Source organism: Chrysochloris asiatica, unplaced genomic scaffold (assembly GCF_000296735.1).
Source record: "Chrysochloris asiatica unplaced genomic scaffold, ChrAsi1.0 scaffold00188, whole genome shotgun sequence".
In the NCBI taxonomy this organism is placed as follows: Eukaryota; Metazoa; Chordata; class Mammalia; order Afrosoricida; family Chrysochloridae; genus Chrysochloris; species Chrysochloris asiatica.
Genome location: NW_006408706.1, coordinates 3,021,312 through 3,036,979, shown reverse-complemented (window position 1 = coordinate 3,036,979; position 15,668 = coordinate 3,021,312). Strand labels below are relative to the sequence as shown.

General features: G+C 35.5%; 1 protein-coding gene across 1 annotated transcript in view; it reads right to left on the bottom strand.

Moving 5' to 3' along the window:
• ANK2 (ankyrin 2, neuronal) overlaps positions 1–15,668 on the bottom strand; it is a 514,556-nt gene that overhangs the window by 70,927 nt on the left and 427,961 nt on the right. Inside the window, exons 24-26 of the mRNA XM_006872258.1 lie at positions 15,507–15,516; positions 9,600–9,702; positions 8,807–8,910 (exon numbers count right to left, since the gene is read on the bottom strand). Of these exons, the coding sequence (XP_006872320.1) occupies positions 8,807–8,910; positions 9,600–9,702; positions 15,507–15,516 (217 nt within the window). The remainder of the gene's footprint in view (positions 1–8,806; positions 8,911–9,599; positions 9,703–15,506; positions 15,517–15,668) is intronic.

The following is a 15,668-nucleotide window of genomic DNA, read 5'->3' as shown; positions in this document are numbered from 1 at the left end:
TCTTCAAATAAGTGGGAATAAGAAAAATAATGATTCAAGTGTATATCTAGGTGTTGATGAATAGTGTGTCAGATAAAAGTAAACTGTTATTCAGTTATATCCCAATAGTTTATAATAAAAAATTGAGCAAAGACTTATGCTTTTTGTTAAAAAAAATCAGCATAACAAAAAGTGCCACTATTTGGACAGGTAACAGAATTATTCGATCATTTTTCTGGGATGTATAAAATAATTTCAAAAAGCAAAACATATATTTTAAAAGGCCATCTACCTTTATATACCACAGAAAATCTGAAAGGTTTGAAGGTGTGTCATGAAATTGACATAGTATGAGTATAGATTATTGAGTAAAGACACTTTTCTCATGTTGTCAGTAGACTAAACGTGAAACAAGGTTATCTCTGAATATTCTGAGTTTAAAATAACTGAAGTAAATATGCAGATGACACAAACTTGCTTCTGAAAGTTAAGAGAAGCACTAACAGATGAAAATCAAAGACAACAGTACAGATTATACTCCAACAAGAAACAAAAATCTTCACGACTAGACCATTAAGCAACATCAGAATACAGGTAGAAAAGATTGATGTTATCAAAGATTCCCATTTACTTGGGTCCTCAATCAACTCTCACAGGAGCAGCAGTCAAGAAATCAAATGAGGTATTCCCTATTGGGTAAATCTGCTGCAAAAGACCTATATAAAGTGTTAATAAACAATGATGTCGCCTTGAAAACAAAGTGTGCCTGCCTAACCAAAGCCATTGTGTTTTTAATTGCTTCATATGCATACAAAAGCCAGACAATGAATGAGTGCTGAAGAATGGATGGCTTTGAATTGTGATGTTGGCAAAGTATACTAAATATACCAAGGACTATCAGAAGAAGGAACGCAGTATCTTAGAAGAAGTACAGTTAGAACATTGCTGAGAAGTGAGGTTGACTAGACTTCATCTCATGTACTTTGGATATGTTATCAGGTGAGACCAGTACCTGAAAACAGCATTGTTGTTGTTAAGTGCCATTGAGTCAGTTCCAACTCATAGTGACCCTGTATAGGGTTTTGAGGAATGGCTGGTGAGTTTGAACCTCAAACTGGTTTTGAGGTCAAGTGCTTATCCTACAGCGCTACACCAGGACATTAGACTTGGTAAAATACAGGATTAGTGAACAAGAGGATGAAGACCCTCAAGTAGAAAGACTAACACAGTAGCTGCAACAATGGGCTTAAACACAGCACCAACTAGGACTGACACAGAGGATGACACAGGACTGCACAGTGTTTCGTTTTGTTGCACACAGGGCTGCTATGCACCTAACAAAACAAACAGGTAACTCAACACGTGTAGAAGTGATGGCATATGTTTTGGAGCTCAACTCTACCCTAGGTAATCATATCATCAATAAGATTATGGGAAGAATTAAATAAGTGTTGTTGTTATTAAGTGCTGTTGAGTTGTTACCAACTGTTAATGACCCTCTATAGGGTTTCCAGGAGCCCTAGTGTGGCACTGTGGGTTAATGTTCTGGATTGCAAGATTGGTGGTTCAAGCTCACCAGCTGGTCCTCAGAAACCCTATACAGGGTTGCTATGGGTTGTAACTGACTCAATGGCACATAACAACACCAACAACATAGGGTTTCCAAGGAGCACTGGTGGGTTTGAACTGCTGACCTTGTGGTTAGCAGTTCAGTGCTATCCTACAGCACCACACTAAGACTCCCAATAATAAGTAGGTAAATAAATAATCTGTAAATGTTTGTTGCCATCAGTTATTTTTCCTTAAGGAGCCCTGGTAGCACAGTAGATTATGAGCTGGGCTGCTTATCGCATGTGAGCAGTTCAAGTCTACCAGCCTCTTCATGGTAGAACAATGAGGCTTTTTGCTCCTGTAAAGATTTACAGTCTTGGAAACCCCACACAGGATCACTATGAGTTGGAACCAACTCAGTGGCAAACAACCACCATCACCACCATATCTAAATGATTTTGTCTTCTCTGAATGTTTTACAAAATGAAAGTACAGCAAAATAATACAAATATGTTGCTCTTACCAGTCCAGTGTTTATCCTACAGCACCATACATTTAAAAAAAAGGAGAAACTATCATTTATTGAGTACCTACTATGAGCCAGGAACTGTGCTTCTAAGTTTCATATAATTACAGCTTTTATTCATTTATAAAATCTGCTATGTTAAAAAAGTATGTAAAAGACTTGTCAGAGAACACAGAGAAATCCAAAGAGTACCAGGCTCTTTCTTGGGTCTAGTCTAACTTTGTCATGAATTTTTGTTGACATCTCCGGCAAATCGCTTAGCATTTATAGATTTCAGTGTTCTGATCCATAAAATGAGAGATTTCAATAAATCATCTACAAAGGGCTTTCCGATGCTTAAAGTCTATGTGCAGTTTACTGTTACCAATGTTAAGAAACCTGGTTAAAATATTCCATTTCAAATGCTCAGGAAGAGTCCCTAAGTGGGAAAGAAACTATTATCCGAGTAAGTATACATTATTATCACTGTATGGACACACAGCCAAAAAGTTATATTGCAGGAAATGTATATACACAGTGCACTAAGTACTGACTTAAGACCATACAGGCAAAAAAAAAAAAGAAAATGTATCACATTAACACACTCAGTATTAATTGTATTATTATTTTAATCTCCAAAGAAAGGCCAGCAATCATGCAAAATAGAAATTCTTACTGAAGTTTTCTAAATTGTGAGATATGATGTTATCACAATTGAAAACAGATAAAAGCAAACGCAACCCCCCATTATTATGCATATGACTTGCCTATAAGGACACAATTTGGTTAGCTAAACAGGTACATGCTATTGAGGAAGCAGCATAAAACAAGAATTCCAGTCTTTTGAGGACTACATCCTCTACCCAAAATGTTTCTAATTTTAGCTTTACTTTTAATTCATCCAGGATCATAAGTTGGGAACAGGAAGGAGATTGCAGCATTCAGAGTTAGTTATTGGGTGAAAGAATAGAGGAAAAATAATTCATCAGGATGCTTCAGTGATCCACATACACATAGCTAGAGGGTCTCAAAGTAAATCTGAATTATGAGATTCTGTGAGAAAACCATCTCATGAGCTTTCTTTATAATTCTCCTAACACTTGCAAATTCTCCAAATTTCATAAACTGGTAAATTGATAGAAAATTTATTTGAAAAAATATGGCCTAAATCTATTAAAATTGCCATGTAATTATTTATCAATCTTTTTTTAGACCTAGAAACATAATATTTGTTATGTGTTTGAGAAAAAATGAAATTATGGGTATAAAAGTTTTCACAAATGAGAATATAGAACTGTCTTATATGTAGACTGATAATTTGTAGTAACCATGCTGGGTGATTATATAATGAGAACCTATAATCAGCAGTCTGACTGCAACCTTTAAAAATAACTATCTAAATAACAGAGAATAATGGAAATATTGAGGAAATTGACTACCAAGTCACTCTATAGCACAATTTTCAAAATATCAAAAGGTTGCATTTAAACCAAGAAAGCAAAGAAATGCACTATTAATAAACCATTATTAACCTTCAGCCTTTGGCTCTGCTAGAATATGGTTTAAAAAAATAACTGCCACTTAAAATCATAACCTTTAGTAAAACTTAAAAATAGCTCAGCTAATGTGCACAATTGCTGAGAATAAATTTTTTCAGCTCTAGGTAGTATTTTTTTCTCACACACACAAAAAGATGACAGATACAGACTTATGACCAAGACAGGCCTTTCCAATAGGTCCTCATTAATTATAGCTTAATGTTATCTAATTTCCAATGAGATAAAAAATACCCATTTCATCTTAGAGAAAGGCAGATTTGACAATTAGATTTAGAGAACATGAATCTCTTTAATTCTTTGGCTAAGTATCTTCACACTAAAGCATCCTGAGGCATAGTGAATGCAGAAGGTGGCAAAAGAGGGGGAAAAATAGGTAACATGTTCAGAAAAGGAATTATGCAGAAGTTCACCTGCTGTTGTCACGATCAAAACATGGAGAGGCACGGCTGCAACAGAATAGAGACTTTAGCACAGAGAAGGCATGGATAAAGTGAAATTTAAAGAAGGAAATCAGAAATGACTTTCAACTGATATATTGCTTATATACTAATACAGGATTCATTGAAAAAGGATGGAAGTAACAAATGAACTACAGCTCTATGCAAATGCTGGGAGAAGAGCAAGGACAGGGGGCTTTGGGTTTGTGGCAACTGTCAATTTAGAGTACTGGGCATATCACAAAATCATTAAAAAGGAATTTGTTGCTTTCTTTAACATTACCTTGTGGGGGCACTTAATAAAATCTAAGTGTCAAAGAAGCTCCAAAAAAAGTACAATTCCATAGTCTCTGATTTGATGAACAAAGTTTTGACTCGCCAGCTTTTCATTCAGACTTTCAAAACTTTCAAAATAATGGTGATGCCCTTCTGGGCGATTACAAAAGAAATGCACACAGAAAAGGTACAGTTTAGAGTATAACTTCAATGACAAACAATAGCATAAACTATAAAGCAGAGTACGTAACAATGAAATTTAAAAACTACAAAACAAAGTCTCTATTTCTTTTTTCAAAACTTTCATTCCCTGCATTGGGGATGAGTTATAGTCTCTAATCTCCCTTGACAGTTTTACCTTTCATATCTCTTATATCTACAAATTTTCTCTTTTTAAAGACTTCTATACGTAGGGTTGCCTTCAATTGGAGCCAAATCAAAGTCAATTGGCTATAGAGTACCATATCACTCACAGTGCATATCTGATGATATGCAATGTATACTGAACCAGAAAATGAACTCTTATAAAATAGTTTTGCTACTTATTATAGAAACATTGTTCTTCATCTAAAATAATTACTGTCATATACCTAAAACAAACTAGGGTGTCTGAAATACATGGACAACTAACTTAATTGCTTCAGGTGATTATGTAAACATCTATGCTGTCAAATGAGAAAGTCTTTCTTGCATTTCCAATATCAGTTTCTTTTATATGAAATATAGATTCAACACGTTTTCATGAAAGAGCAATCCTTTAAAAGGTCCCCCTCTCATGGTCTTCTGGTTATTATATCATCTTGTACACAAAGTCATGACTGAGTACGAAATTTAATTGCTGGTAATTGGTCATCATAGAAATATTTGACCAGTGCTACAAAACTGCAAAAGTAAGAACTCTTTGAAATATAAGATGAATTACAAAATTAGCTATTGATAGTAATTCTGTTTTACATCTATTAATTCATCATGTACTTCTGAAATGAAGAACTGCAAAATTCAAATTCTTTCCTAAGTTTATGTTTATGTATTCATGACTGCTTATGCTAAAAAAAAAATGTTAGTTAAATTCATTTTAAATCAGTAAAACAATCCCTTGGTCTTTCTTTTGCCAGATATTGGCTCCATATCATACAGAACATATTATTTTTTAAGTTGCCAACACCTGTTCTCCTGTACACCTGGTCATTAGTCACAGAAAACTTAAAGTAGAGGTCAAATAAAATCACCAGCACTACGTACGTATTGGCGGGAATTATACCTTCTATAACTCTATGGAACCTAATAGAATATTATGTGCACAAATTAGTGACATCTGCATAAAAATTAATAGCCTTGTAATCCCTTGTATTAAAAAAAAATCAATGTTTTACAATGTTTAAATTTTGGTCAGAATTTGAAGAAGTGGGTCAAGAATCTTGTCAATTAATGAAAAACTCAGATCTGTAAAAAATAAAAACTACTACTCAGTTGTTAAGTGCTGCTGAGTCAGTTCTGACTTATAGTGACCCTGTACATAGTTTCCAAGGAGCATCTGGTGGATTTGAACTGCTGACCTTATGGTTTGCAGTCTAGTGCTTATCCTACATTGCCACACCAGGCACCAGACTCCGGTATTCGGTGTATAATGAATAAAATAACAAGAAAGCATTGTTACATGATATGGAGAGATAAATGCTGTTTGTATACATGGAAGCTTTTCAGTATTATGAAACTCAGAATCACTGAGCTCTCAGAGGGAACCTCATCTCCTACAAGAGTCATGTGCTGCATTGTTTATTGTAATATAGAGTAGAGGCGATAATAGGTGATAAAACTATCTGATAAAAATGATGAGTTAATTGTGATAGGTACCGCAATGATAATGTCAGTTAGAGGATTCAGAATATACTGTGCATAACTAATAGGAAATTTGTGGAAGTTGTGTATAGGGATTATATCAATCCCAATGGCTGTGATCTATTGAGTACTTATTTTCTCTAAGGAAAAATACTATCTGTTTTAAAATATGTTGTATCTTCTATGGGATCAATAATACAGTACTTATCTTACAACTGACACGTAGAGATTTTACATAACTTGTTTAGTGTCACCTACTGAGTATTTGGGCCAGCATGTGTTTCTGACTGGTCTCACTCCAAAGCACGCCCACTCCAAAGCATAATTAACCATTATGTGAATCTGTCTTCTACTGCTGAAGTGTCATCTACCTTAAACTAACACAAATAGCCATGCTTCTTAAAGGTAAGGACTAGGTTTTACTTATCTGTTTCCTTTAGAGCTTGGCACAATGTCTTATACTTAGAGAATTTGTTAAATGTATGAAGAATTAATGTGTACATGAATGGAAGAGATTAGGTGCACATGAATTACCTAACCCTCACCAATAATCAAAGTTTCATTATGCAAGGCATTCCTTTTGAACAGTTTATTTAAAATATCTGGACTGTGGGCTCTTGCAGAAAATACCAATGTAAAGGCCTCACCAACAGAAGTTCTGATGTGATTGGTCTAGGATGGGGCCTGGGCATTGGTATTTTTTAAACTCCCAGGTGATTCAAAGTTGCTAATAATTTGTCATCAGTGCTAATGTTTGAAATTATCAGAAAAAAAAATAGTTTATTAGAGACCAATGTTTAAAAGATATTTGTAATTAATTTGACCACTGGATTTTCTTGGTTCATCACAAGTAATTAACCATAAAAATTATGCAATGAGTAGCATACTGATGTACTTAAACTGAGTATTTTAGTGTCCTTCAGTAATTTATAGGATTCCATTAAGAAATTTCTTTTCTAAATGATTTATTAAATTTAAATATTAACATAATATTTTAACTCAGTTATTCACAACAATTCATAGTTGGAGTCCTGTACGGCACTGGAGGATCAGCACTGGACTGGTAATGGTAAGGTTGGCAGTACAAACACAACAACCACTCCTTGGAAACTCTCTGCAGGGTTGCTGTGAGTCAGAATGGACTCAACATTTAATAACAACAACAACATTCATAGTTAAATCACATTTTGCTTAAAATAATTTTGTCACTTTATAGGCTGGTGTCACTTTATATGTTGCTAAGCGCCGTCAAATCTAGGGTTTCCAAGGAGCAGCTGGTGGGTTTGAACTGTCAACCTTGCCATTAGCAGTCCAGTGCTGATACTACAGTGTCACACCAGGACTCCATAGGCTGGGTAGAGACTTTCAATTCTTCATTATGGCTGGTCTCTATATTCTTACCTTTTGTTGTTGTTCTATATTCTTACGTACTGTTGTAAATGTGAATGAGGTTTAATTGGTTTCTCATTACCCCTGAGCAACTCTTGCAGCAGAAGTTAGCATTTACTCATTTAATGAGAACAAGAGATTAAGATTATTTTTCAGTATCTGTATAATTAATTTACATGCTATGATTCTTTATTAGTAGATTAGACTAAGAAGTCTAAACATTTTAAATATAGTATCTTATAGTGCTTTGCTGAAAAGAGAAATACGTTTTGTTTTGTTTTTTAAAGTTTCATTACTCAAAATAGTTCTTGGGATTACAGAAGAGGAGTTCGGAACAATTGTTTCAACTAACATATTTAATTAGGTAAAATATGGGTAGGAGTTCATAGAAAAAAAGAGTGAATGTTTGAAATTATCAGAAAAATTAGGTTATTAGAGACCAAGGTTTAAAAGATGTTTATCTTAAGTGATTAATTTAACCACTGGATTTTCTTGGTTTCATCATAAGTAATCATAAGTAAAATTACTCACAGATGTATTTTGCTGGACTTTCATGTATGATTATGAAGTTTCTATATTACTTATCAAAACTAAGTAAGAAAGAAATTGTGAAGTGCTATAATTTGTAACTCTATGGAATTTATATAGTTCCTATAATTGAATTCTTATAAGTTAATAACAACTTTAAGTATGTTTTAAAGCATTTAAGTCAAAGACCTACTTTTAGATGAATTAATATAAATAGGGAGCCTCTCTTAAATAGTGTTATACATATTCTGTGGATGCTTGGATACATTCAAATTTTTCTTTTTATTTATGTTCCTACTTCATATTTGAATTCCTCTATAAATTTGTGCAAATCAAGTTTCTGTTAAGTAAACATTATTTTAAATAAACAAATTTATTTCCAAGAACTGATCAGTTAATCTTAGTTAATAGAAACTTTTTAGAAAGCAAATGATCCTGCCCTTCTCTCTGTAAGTATATTTACGATAACATGTGAACAGTAAGGAGGTCATTGGTATATTCTAGTTAGTATCAAACTGTGTGACTCAACTCCACTAGTTATTTTACACAATAAGTTTTCTATGCTGAATTCAACCATTTGTGCTGGTTTGTTTGTTTGGATGAAGCAATGTTATTTACAAGTTTAAACAAAGTTCACTTCCACTGCAAGCTAGTCATCAGCTAAAGCTACTGGACAAAGCTGTTATTTTCACTCTCATCTCTTTTTACCTCTTGATCTGGATACATAATATTGATTTACTCACCCTGAATGAATAGGGCTAGAAGAAAGAGCCACGTTGTCTAAGTTCTCAGTGCCCCAGCTTAGACGATAAGAATTCCTTTCTGCTTCCTTGGCCAGAGTTGACACCTGCACACAAAGAACACTGGATTTTATATATATATAAAAATACTTTCTTTCAATTAAAGTAACATACAATGCAATCTAAAAAGTGGTATCACAGGAAGGTGGTGGAAATGGAAAATCTTTCATTTGAAAACAACTGACTGGCTTGAAATGAATCTTTCATAATGCATTCCCACGTAAATTAAATTTTTAACATAAACCCAGAAGTGATTGTTTTTAGAGAGTATGTACCCATCTGCTTCCCTATATCAAATCAATAAAAACGGATAAAATCATATCATACCTAAAAATAAAATATTTCAGCCTTGACTTCAAGTCTTTTCTAATGGCTAATAATTTCAAGTATTAGGAAATACACTTTAAGCTGCACCATACAACTTCCACTTTAACTATATCCTACCTGTTTCTCTGTCAATGGGGATTTTATAAAGGAACTGACCATTATAATAATCTCCAAAGAAGAATTCAATATAGTTACAGCAATAAGCTAGTGAGAACTGCTTACATTTTACAAAAACCCTCAAATCTCTTATTCTAGTTTATCAACTGAATGAAGACTGCTTCTTGTTGTTGTTGTTGTTGTTGTTGTTGTTGTTTTTCAATTAAAAATATCCTCTGGACCTTTCCAGCATCATTTAATACCTAAAGGTTCTCCATAAAGCAAAGACATGAAAGTAAAACAAATCACGTACCTGGTGACTGGGGATCACAACTGTGTCATCGATCATGGCACTGTCTCTCATGTAGGAGGCATGGCTCAGGGTGTGAGACCTGTCGGAACTGAAGGATCGAAGGCTGGTAGGTTGGCAGGAGGCCATGGTCATATACCAACAGCAGTGGTGGGGTTGGGAGGATGAAATGATGAGCCGAGCAGGAGAGTGGAAAAAAGTGTGCTATTAGCTAACCGTGCAACTTCCAGGGGGACATAAATTGCAACTGTGGGAGAAGGAAACACAGGTCTCTGTGTTGCCCTACCTCTCTGTCCAAGAGTTAAACTAACACATCTTTTCACTGGTTCCTACCACTCAATGGCAAGGGCACAAGGGATTCCAGAAGTTAAAATTTGATACTCTTAATCTGATTCATTTTCTTCCCAGAAATGTTTGCAACCAGCAACTGCCACTCGCTTACTGCCAGCACAAGAAATTCACCAGGAAATAATTCCAGTTTAGACTGCTTAAATCTGTGTTAAATGTTAATCTCCCTGTAATTAAGAAAAATATTGGGGCAGAAGTAGACTGCCCTCAGAGAGAAGAATAAAATGAAAGCACAGGCTTCATTTTTGCTCCTTCTTTTCCATTCTCTCCCTATGGCTCTTTCTCCTTCTCTCCAAACTGAATGACTGAATGGTGGTAAATTCCCCTGGAAGATACAGAGTGTGATGAACTGGGGACAGACGCATGCTTCCTGCGGAAGTGGAGTTCCTCTTGTTTGTCTCTGGTGTTTTCCATCAACGCTATTATTTCAAAGGCGAGCACTGTTCCCTTTGCATGTCCTGTGTGTGGTGAGTGAAGAACCAAAGAATGCTTGTTGCTGTGGCAATGAGATGCAAGAGCACAAGAAACCGTTTCTAAGCACCAGACTAGAACACAGACACACCTGCCAGCAAATAAACAAATTGCCATTGGACACTACCCAAAAATGAGCTTTGGCTTCAAAATGGGATTTAGGTCTTAATCATGATTGCTTTAGATTTTTGGTGAATCAAAATTTCAAAGTGCTTATTTAAATACTCAAATGCAATGGGTAAAAACTATTTGACATTCTCACAGATATGGTATCAGATCTTCTTCATCAACTTGCACAGTCAAAGGATATATAGATTGGTATCTTAAACTATACTTTATACATATTAATCCAAGAATTAATGATTGCTATTTAGAATATTAACCCAAAGCCCATTAGGAAAAGAAAAAGGAAAGGTATGCGAGGATCACAATATTTATTGAAGCAAACTTTCATTTACTTTTTGCTAATAGTTATTAGGCCAGTAAAGCAGAATTATGGACTAAATGTCAAGTTTTCATAGCTTTTTGGTAGGAATTTTTTTTTTTCATTATTCAAAACTCTAACTTTATGAGCCATATACTCTTTTCTTTGGAAGGTACTAATATAGCTAACTTTAATGATTCTTGAGGAAACTGTAACTTTGTAGGTATGTCATAAGTAATTTAAGGTCTTGTCATTTCTATTTTACAGCCAGATTTATATCAAAGAAAGTAGACTCCAAGTATATAGATGGTAACTGACACGAACAAAAGAGCTGACTATCTAATTCTATGTGTTTATACACATTTGTGTGTTTATAATAAAATGAAATCTAAATATATTTGGGGATTAGCTATTTTATATCATTTAAGGTCTTGGAGAATACTGAGGCTTCTGAAACAGGCAAGGCAGAAAGTATCCTGGATGTTTTAGTAAATTCATTTTCAAAGGTTTCAGCCCACAGGACGTGGAGGCAGTTTATATTAGGACTGAAGTTTACAATTGTGCCCCTGGTTTTTGACGATTTACTTTGTAGATAGGATGCAGACTACTATAACTAATTTTTACATGACCTTGAATTTGAGGCTGGGACAAAGATTATATTATAGGGAGAAGAGTCTTTGATCTCAGTAAAAGTTTGTCTCAATTGACTGATAATATATTGCCATCAATTCTGACTCAAAGCAACCCTGTATGACAGAGAAGAATGATCCAACAGGGTTTCCAAAGCTGAAATCTTTTCAGAAGCAGATTGCCACATCTGTCTCTCACAGAAGGCTGACGGGTTTGAACCACCAACTTTTCAGTTAGCAGCCAACTACTTAATCACTATAGCACCAAACCTCCTTCCAAACTGGTGGATGTAAAAAAAAAAAAAAAAGTCCCCTCTTTAAACCATAAAAATAGTTAAGTTTCACTTGTATGCACTTTGTACCAGGCATAGCAGGCAGCAGTAGGTCAATTGTAACTATTAAAATTCTGTTTTTCTTTATTTAGTTTTGAATTGGCCCATGGGAGGAGATACAGGAAAACACCCAACCTCTTGAAATCATATGGCTTGTCTATAGACTCGACCATCTCCTTATGAAGCAGTTTCTATTGAGTCCAGATTTGTTTATTGTATCATGTGGCACTATAAGTTAATGCGCTGGACAAAAAGGTCAGTTTGAAACACAAGTTCAATGGTTCAAGCTCACCAGCCGTTCCTCAGAAACCCTATACAAGGTCGCTATGGGTCGGAACTGACTTGATGGCACTTAGCAACAACAACAATCTTAGATTTAAAAGTCAAACATTTGCACATTTAAAAAAGTGCTGGACTTACATGAGTAAACAGTACAAAAGGTCAAGAGGCAGCGTAGTACAGTATGAAAAATGTTTCTTCATAAGAGTAAGTGGAGGCTATGGCACTAAGTAGTACAGGACTGGAAAAGTAGAATAGCTCTCACGGAGGAAACAGTCATTTAGGTTGGCTGGTAACATATGCATACTGAATGGTAAATGAAGATACTCCAAATAAAATCTACTTATGTGGCTGTCACCAAGTAAATATCAAACTTTCAAAAAAGTGCTCAGGTCTTAACTGTTACTCTCACATATTGACTATGGCCAGTGGACAAGTCTGTCCATTTCAGGACTGTGATATTACAGAACCATTTAGCTGTAAATGTGAAGCCATAGTGTGCAAACAGTAATAAAGTAGTATCAGTAATAAAGATGACTTTTCCCATAGGTAATATTATTTATTTTATGAGCCAATCCACTATTTAACTGAAAGGTAGGCCTTCCAGGTTTGGTTTCAGTACACAGTTTAAGGGTAAAATGATGTTTTTTATATCCATCTACTGGATCCCATGGAGTCCTGGTGTGGTGCCATGGGCTAAGGCCAGTAGTTTCCAGCTGCTCCTTGGAAACCCAATACAGGGTCGCTATGGGTCGGAACTGACTCGATGGCATTTAACAACAACAACTGGATCCCACACCAGGATTCCTGTAGTAATGCTATAGGATAAACATTGGACTGCTAAACACAAGATCAGCAGTTCAAGCCCACCAGCCACTCCTCAGAAACCCTGTGCAGGGTTGCTATGAGTTTGAACTGACTCAACATCACTTAACAACAACAACAACCTAACACCAGGATCTCAGTTCGTTTTGAACTGTTAGAGGCAGAGTGGTATTATCTTTTCTTCTTCCTAAAACTCACAGAAAAGAAAAACACAGCGAGAAGAAGGAGGAAAGGCAGACAGAAAGAGAAATATCTGGGTATGTAGACCAAGAGAAGGGAGCTCTGGTAGCATAGTGGTTATGAATCGGGCTGCGAACCACAAGGTCAGCAGTTCGAAACTACCAGCTGTTCCGTGGGAGAAAGATGAGGCTTTCTGCTCCTGTAAAGATTTACATCCTTGGAAACCCTGTTCTGGGTCGCTATGGGTCGGAACCGACTCGACAGCACTTAACAACAACAACAGACCAAGAGAGGAGAGAAGGAGAAACAGAAAGGGAAGCAGAACAGTGAAGCAGGACTCATTATGTCTAAATGCCTCTTTCTCCATAATTATTGTAGTTCTCCCTACTTACTGTCTTCTGAAATGCTAACAGAATATTTAAACAATGTTTATAGTGTATAATTGTTCTTCTTTTCTATGATCTGTCATAGAACCTACTTTAAAAAAATAAACAGAGTTAGAGTATTCCATCAGTGGATAAATTATCCTCCATGCAATAATAATGACCAGACCAGTGGTCTTAAATAATTCAAGTCCCTGCATCAGAAACTGTCCACTCTGATTTAAAACATAACAAACAATTCAAATATTTTGCAATAGTGTTATCATTTATTTTCACTGAGTCAGAAGTCCTACTGTTCATTGAACACATTTTGCCACTGAGACTCTCATTGATGCAAAGCTTTGCTTGCTATCCAGTTAGAAGATGTGTCAAACATTTTGTTATGGTCTTTATTTATTTATTTATTTATTTTCACTTTGGTACAACTTGAGTCCTGGTGTGGCAGTGTAGGATAAGGACTGGACTTCTAAACACAATGTCGGCAGATCAAATCCACCAGTTGCTCCCCAGAAACTCTATCCAGGGTCACTGAGTTGGAAACAACTTGACAGCACTTAACAACAGCAACAACAAGGTGCAAATGCTTCGTAAACACATGCTAGGTAGTGTGAAGGTTTGTAGTTCATGGAAAAGTATAACCATCTTTGTAAACTGCAATATTTATTAGACATTCAGTTAATGGAGCTGTACAACTCTGTGTAATAAGTTAATATCCAAACATTTCAGGATGTTTGTTTTAATACATGAAGTCACTTTATGATTTAATCTGTTGTTGTTAAGGGTCGTTGAGTTAGCTCTGACTCATAGTGACCCTATATAGGGTCTCCTAGAAAGGAGCTCTGGTAGCGTAGTGGTTACGAATCAGGCTGCAACCCTTAAGGCCAGCAGTTCGAAACTGCCAGCTGTTCCGCGGGAGAAAGATGAGGGTTTCTGCTCCCGTAAAGATTTACAGCTTTAGAAACCCTGTGCAGGGTCACTATGGGTCGGAACCGACTCGACGGCACTTAACAACAACAACAACAACAGGAGTAGCTGGTGAGTTTAAACCATTAAACAGGACTTCATCTGTAGCTAGTTATTCAGTGTTTTACCTTGACTTTGAGTAACTTTAAATTTGTAAGCAATAATGAGATTAAACAGACACAAAGTCCAACTACTCAGAAAATGGATGTATTTTTATTCATTAACTTGTACATATTTTTATTCTTTCATATCCTTGTACCTTTTTACATTTGAGAACCTTTTTCTATCATCTCCAATTATGCACAGGAGTTTTGGTAGCATAGTGGTTATGAATTGGGCTGCTAACCTCAGGGTCAGGAGTTTGAAACTACCAGCTGTTCCACAGGAGGAAAGATGAGGCTTTGTGCTCTGTACAGATTTACAGCTTAAGAAACCCTGTACAGGGTCACTATGAGCCGAAACTGACTTCAAGGCACATAACAACAATAATTTAGGTGTTTTGCAAAGACAATGCTAGTGTATTTTCAACCACAAGGTGGCAATATGACAGTTAAAACAAAGTCATATTGTGTCTGGGTCAGGTCATATAGACTTTAGTTCTAGTACTACATTTACTTCTTCTAATTATAAAGTTGAATAAATCCATAATTCTAGAATATAAGCACCCTCTACACACAAACACACACACACGCACATTAAGCAGTGAGCAGGGAAATGTTGATGTATCCAGGAAGGTCATGTTTTCATGCTATATAATACCTACCTGGGCATGGTACTATTGGAGGCATAACCAAACAAAGACATAATGAAAAGGAAAAATGGTTACCACAAAAAAAAAAAAAAAAAAAAGTAACTTACTATATCAAAGAGACTAAACAAAATAATAAAACAAACAAGAAAATCATGGAAATGAGATGCTGCCTGTAATTCTGTTTTGAAGATGGTAAGACCATCTGGTATTCTAAAAATGGAAGCATGGACCTGGAGACGAGATCATGTCTTGTTTTGTTTCATGTCCTGTTCTTACATGCTAACAACTATGTAAGCCAAAAAGATTATTCTAACTTCTTTCTCACTCCAAGTACTCTGAAAGAGGCAAAAAGGATTTTATTCTTAATAAAAAGGCTCATGCTTTGGACTGAGAGTAGTGTGATCATTCTGATTCTCATAAATGCATTCAAAGCCATAAGAATCTCATTAATGTGTCAAAAGTCAATATATCCAACACTAACGTTGTC